General features: G+C 40.3%; 1 protein-coding gene across 2 annotated transcripts; it reads right to left on the bottom strand.

The window, feature by feature from the left end:
- Window positions 1-1128: 1128 nt before the first annotated feature.
- PPIL3 (peptidylprolyl isomerase like 3) lies at window positions 1129-5468 on the bottom strand. 2 transcript variants are annotated; one of them, XM_084264966.1, is made up of 5 exons: window positions 5320-5468; window positions 4475-4568; window positions 3752-3819; window positions 3195-3313; window positions 1129-1524 (listed from the first exon to the last, which is right to left on the bottom strand). In XM_084264966.1, exons 2-5 carry the CDS (start codon window positions 4497-4499, stop codon window positions 1398-1400), a joined length of 339 nt encoding a protein of 112 aa, XP_084121092.1. In that variant the 5' UTR covers window positions 4500-4568; window positions 5320-5468; the 3' UTR covers window positions 1129-1397. The 2 variants fall into 2 exon arrangements, with proteins under 2 accessions (XP_084121092.1, XP_084121093.1); XM_084264967.1 differs by lacking the exon at window positions 5320-5468 and having other exon boundaries at window positions 4475-4650.
- Between the last annotated feature and the right edge of the window lie 1006 nt (window positions 5469-6474).

Consider the following 6474-nt stretch of genomic DNA (forward strand, 5'->3'; position numbering starts at 1 on the left):
CATTCTCCTGCACATAAGATCTCCTCTTTGTTTTAAGATGCAAAGACTCAAAATGGGAAATAGTGTTCTGAAGCAGACTGCAAGTCAGCTGGATTCCCAAGGACCACACAGCATATATATATATATATGCACACACACACACACACGCACACGTGAGACTGGAATATGGTAGGAATGGGATGCAGGAACTGGGGGGACTGGAACTGGAAATACACCTCTCGCCTTGTCAGAAAGTCAAATTCCGCATGAGTTGATTTTTTCCTACTTCATGACAACAAACTGATGCCAACATGCATTTTTTAAACCTACATGGAAAAGTAGAACATTCTCCTCCTCACTGTAGGCCCAAAGAGAACGGCTATTTTGATGTGTACGAATCACTTTTCCCTCCATAGTTTGGCTTATTTTACACTTACTATACTAAGTGACTTCAGCATAGGATCAGCAATATATATACACATATGTGCATTATATAAAATACAAATGTATTTCATTTTTCCTTTTGACCAGTCAATACTTAGATACCTTCTCTACCTTCTTACAGACTTTCTCATTTGAGCTCAACAGCATTTGGTCTCAAATAAGAACAAAACCCATCACTTTCATTTGTTCAATATCATCTTGGCCACAGTATCTTTCATTATTTTGTCCATATGAGGATATTCTTAGTAAGAAGTCTGACCAGCATCTCTTTTTCACTGCCCTTTTTTGTGTTTACCCCCTATTCTTTGTGCAATAAAGTGATGAAAACCAAGTTACAGTATACCCATGATTACCTAGTTCCAACCAACAGCTATATAAAGAGACAAACACTTACTCTTTCATACCAAAAGCGTTGTGCCAGAGGCAGAAGCAATTGTTTCCACTCACAGCAGTACAAGAGCAAGCACTCTTCTAACCATGGTCTTTGATCCTCTAGGAGAGAAAGGTTTTACCTATGTATGACACTGCTTTCACCTAAGGGAAAAAAATTGCATATCTTAGTTTATTAAAAACCAGCAAAGTAAAAAAGGTTAGAGCTTCCATGGGAAAGTTTCAGAAATCTGGTAGTATGAAATTTTAACGAAGGATGTTATTTCAACACAGTATCATTTACAAAGATAAGGCAGAAAACAAAGGTTTGCAAAATATATATATTTAAAGTATTTTCTTATTTTACAAGTATAAAAAGCAATATCCAAAAACCAAAATCCTGGAAAATACTCTGGAAAAACTGGCTTCTACAGCACGTGACTCCTGTGACAACTCCCAAACAATGTCACAACTCCTGAACATCCTGCATTCGACACGGAAAGGTATGATCCAGCTCAAGTAACCCTTTTTAATGACACTTTACACCCCATAATCCAGCAGTCGATCTGACCAGTCTCTAAAGAATGTGTTGAGTCACTCTGTGGCTACACAGCAAAAGGGTTGGCATGAATTGTAATGTCTTTAATGCGAACATCATTAAGAGGTCGGTAGGTTTTCTCATTCACAGGCAGCTTCTCCAGCTCATCCAGGGTTTCCAAGCCATCAATAACTCTGGAAGAAAAGCAGAAGTGCTAGGAATCTTCCTCTAACAATGATCTAAGTTTCCCAACTGAGATATCTCAAAGCCCTTTACAGTTAAGCATCACAGGGCAAGGACTTTGCAAGCAAATAATATCAAAAAGGCAGCCAAAACATTGTATATGACATGCAACATATTTTGAAAATATTAAGTATCGATAACAGATTCTGATAAAAGCACAAATGATTCCCACTGACCTGACAGTACTGTATTTTATACCAACCACAGCTGTATAAAGATACCAGCTGCACTTCCTAGTAGAGATTTAAGTAGCAGCAGCAAGATACTGCTGTACCAAAATGTCACCGAAATTACTGAAATCCTAAGGCTGGAAAATCAATTCCCAAATGTGAGACTACAGTTTCTAACCTTCTCACTTTCTACCTCAAAGACAAGGTCGGACAGAATCATTAATAACTGTGTGTGTGTGCATCTAATGGCACAAGTAAGTTTAGATGTTCAAATTTCCTGTTCAGGCTGAAGAAGTGGCAAGAGAGTAAGAGGTTTATTAGAACAGTCTCTTTTTGTTTAAATAACTAGCTGTGGTATATCCTGGCCACTTAACCACCAGTAAAGGACTTGGCAGAAAACACGTGGTGCTGTTTACAGTTCAATTTGGTCATGTTCATCAACTCTTTGAATGCGGGGTGCGGGACTGTGGGAATGCGTACGCTGCTGGGCTGATTCTGCAGCCAGGGCAGGGACGTCTTGAACTGCCACAGGAAATCTGGCAGGGTTCATCCGTCAGAGCCTCCACTCTGTTCTAAGAAAGATGTCAAATCCCCCCACCTACTTTCAGTCACAATTCTAACACACTCAGACATGAACACCTATATTTAGCTGCCTATACACAATGCAAGCGTAGAAACACTTGTGCTGCAGAAAATGGTATTTGCACATTTGAATAGTTTCCATTGAATATTTAACATCTATTAAAGGAAGGTAACTTTTCCTCAGCAGATTCATTGGTACTCTAGAGACTTCTCGCCAATAAGCGAAAGAAAAGACATTGTGATTCTGAGACAGAAAAAGCAGTACTTGAAAAACTTAAAAATTAAACATTTGCTTTAAGAATGATACATCATCAGTAGCATCTATTAGCATAAGAATGTTTTAAAATAATGATGCCTCTTGAACTACCTCGTCTGACTCTATAAACTGTCAGTTCCATGAGTTTTGTCTGACCAACAGGAAGTTCCACCTAAACAGAAGCATGACCACATCAGTACCATGCCCACCCCCACATCCAGTCCCAAATCAGACTAATGGTTCTCAGTAAACCCAACAACTATGTATACAGTTGCTTTGGAGGTTGCATCCATTTGGGCAAGGTGAACTCTTAACTTGGTGGCAGAGGGGCGGGGGACGGGCTGCAGGGGAAAGGGAAGGAAAGAAAAAGGCTCCATTCTTGAGGTAATCTTTGATGTGCCTATTTCCACTGAACTCTCTACCGCTAAGAAAAATGGAGCAGCAATTTGGAGTAACTATTTCTGGTGACAGTGCAAGAGCATAGGTTTACATACAGGCATCCATTACCACAGCATGTCAGAATCAGAAGCTTCTAGATTCGCATTGCATATGCCCTGAAATATTCATATCCTTCACACTCTCTGGTAAGGAGGCATGCAGCTGGGCCACTTACTTTCCAAACACAGTGTACTTCATGTCTAGGTGCGGTTGCTTGCCGTAAGTGATGAAGAACTGTGACCCATTGGTGTTCGGCCCGTTGTTTGCCATTGAAACCACTCCACGGACACTGTGCTGGAAGAGGGTAAAAAGTCAGGATAAATACACATCTGTGAAAGCAGGACTTTCACCATACAGAGTGCTCTTGACTTAGTACTCTGCTCCAACACCATTATTAAGAACAAATCTTGGTTGCTAATGTATTCCATCACAGTCCATAATTAGCTCCTTAAATTGCTTTTACAATGGAAAATTAGGTCTCTGCCTTCAATGCATGAACAATACTTTGCAACAAATTCTTTCTACTTCTGTTATCAGCAATGAAACCCCTCAAACCTAACTTGCAGAGTACAGAAATGCCTGTTTCTATTTTAGTAAGAAACTTTCTATCCTACTTTGCTTCACAATCACGAAAAAGGTATTTAATACAGTACAATACAAAGCTGACCGTTCTCCAACCTGTAAAGAAAATTCACAGGCAAACATAACTCCATATTGAAAGCACCAACATACCTTCAGGTATTCACTGAATTCGTCTTCAAATTTCTTGCCCCAGATGCTGTTACCTCCTTTCCCAGTGCCTGACAAAGAAGCACCATAATGGATGACTGGATTTTCAGACTGAAAACTGCAGAAATGATGCACCGTTATGACACCTTACAACAAAGACCCCAGATAAGGCTGTAGTTTGTTTGAAGCATAGATCAGAGTCCATGTCTTGACAATGAGCAGAGACCTAACTCTATATAAGGAACACCTATTAGGTGGCAGAACAACACACTGACAGATGGTCAACTTAAATTCAGTATAAGTACAAACAGACACATGGCTGAATTGGATATTCTCACAAATGCCTGGGACATTTTCCTCAAATGTTTCAGAGGCACTGCAGCCTTTCAGGCAGAAACCAGAGAAACCACAGAAGCAACCAGTTGTTGATCAGGTAGCAGCAAGTCAGCAAACCCATCACATTTAATGGGAACAGCTGGAAAAAATTAAGGTTTGTAGAATGCTTTGCTACCACAAGATTATTTAGGACTAGGGTAACAGCTGCTCTTCTGTAAGCTCACCACAGAAAATTAAGCTCATCATAAAAACTTCTACCAATGACATAATAATTACTTTCATTTTACTTATATTTGTTTTAATATTCAAAATTATAATGTCTTTATATTTCTTTACGTTTATATTTTAATGTACATTTTTCTACATAGACACCCCAGCAGATCAATTTACCTAATGGATCCCCTGTCTGAACCATGAAGCCCTTTATATTCCGGTGAAATATGCAGCCATTGTAGTAGTTACTAGCACAGAGAGCCAGGAAATTCTAAGGAAATGAAACAAACAGTATTAACAAACAATTCAGAAATAGTATCCTCTCTTATTAAAATGACAGCATTGGCTGTTAGACCAAGACTAACCCTTTTGCCTCTGCTTTGCATTGTGACCATGTGAATTCCAGAGTATTGCCACAGATTAGTCATGAGTAAATTATAGTTAGTATGCTTGTCTGACACTGTCACAGATACACAGGATTTTAAACAAAGCTTTCAGCACAAGGTTGCCTGATGTGAGGAACAAACAAGAAGCCTGAGACATAATCAGAAGCATCACTTCCACTCAACACTTTTATTTTGTAAGCATAATTTTGTAATCAATAACTCCATGCCTCACCTTTGTTAGTTAAAAAGTAAATTACTCCAATTTAAGCTTAAGTTTATTGCAGAAAAAGAAACCCTAGGGCACCTGACAAACTGGGAGCGATTCTCACTCTTTTGAATTAAAAATCACGTATTCGTGAGTGGGACCAAACCCAGGGAAATTTGGGACTCTGGAGTCATGTGCATATTTCCCCTTAAGGGCACAGGATGCTTTGGGAGATGCTATAACTTGGAGAGGAGCCCTTAGCTAAAACTTGTCACGTGAGAAACAGGCAGCAAAGCTCCAGGCACTGTGGCACAATGCACAAACTCCATGGCTGGAACAGGCGCTGTACCAGCTTAAAATCATTACGTGCTTCCCTATTCCTATTGGTTTGTTTCATCATTGGGCAATCCCACTCCAGTTACCTGACTTACCTCACAAGTCTTTGGTGTACGCTCACAGAACAGTTCAATTTTAATATCTCCTACATCAGTATGCAGCGTGACAGCCTGAGCAAGAAGCAGAAAACAGTCCTTAAATCAGCAATGGAAAAACTCAGTTCTATTTCCTAATCCCATCAAGAACTTGCAAGTTGCCAGTTCTTATAAATGATGTTTTAATATTTGGTCATAGCCAAAGCTACTGTCACAAACCTTCCACATTTTCAGTGAAATCACAATATAGCATGTGGTTTCATTTACTTTCAGAACAAATCAAGTTCACTATGTTGATGCAGCAGTTCTGGTTTATGCTGCTACACTCCAGATACACTATTAACCAGAAAACTGGACCTGCTCACTCACTTAATTGCAAAGTTGAAGAATCAAGGTTGTATCTATTTCAGGTGATGGTGTGGTGCAAGTACATGTTTTACAGCCAGAGGAAGAACTGGTATGTGCTACTTGCCTAAGGCTTTTAGAGTGGTAAGTTCCGAATGGCCCCGTGTATCACAGAATCGTAAGGGGCTGGAAGGAAACTCGAGAGATCATTGGGCCCAACCCCCTGCCAAAGCAGCTCCCTAGGACATATCACTCAGATAGGCATCCAGATGGGTCTTGAATTCATCTCCAGAGAAGGAGACTCCACCACCTCTCAGGGCAGCCTATTCCAGTGCTCTGTCACCCTCACTGGGTAAAAGTTCTTCCAAGTGTTGGTGCAGAACTTCCTGTGCTCCAATTTGCAGCCATTGCCCCTTGTCCTGTCCCCACAGAGCACTGACAAGGGACTGGCCATTTCCCCCTGCATCCCCTACTTAAGATATTGATAAACATTAATTAGGTCCCCCCTTAGTCTTCTTTTCTCCAGGCTGAACAGTCCCAGCTCACTCAGCCTTTCCTCATAGGGGAGATGTTCCAGGCCCTTAATCATCTTCGTAGCCCTTCTCTGGACTCTCTCAAGGTCCCATCTGCCTTCACAAACAAGCAAATACACAAAAGTACGCACATCTAAGAATTTATATATAACCTTTATATCATTGAAAATGGTGGTTACACGGCCACCTAAGCAAATACATCTCTATAGTCCAAATATATCACAGTGCTCCCACGGAAGGTGTTAAACTATGCAAAAACAATTACTGTGGAGCTACA

Source organism: Gallinula chloropus (assembly GCF_964237585.1).
Source record: "Gallinula chloropus genome assembly, chromosome: 5".
NCBI classification, from domain to species: Eukaryota; Metazoa; Chordata; class Aves; order Gruiformes; family Rallidae; genus Gallinula; species Gallinula chloropus.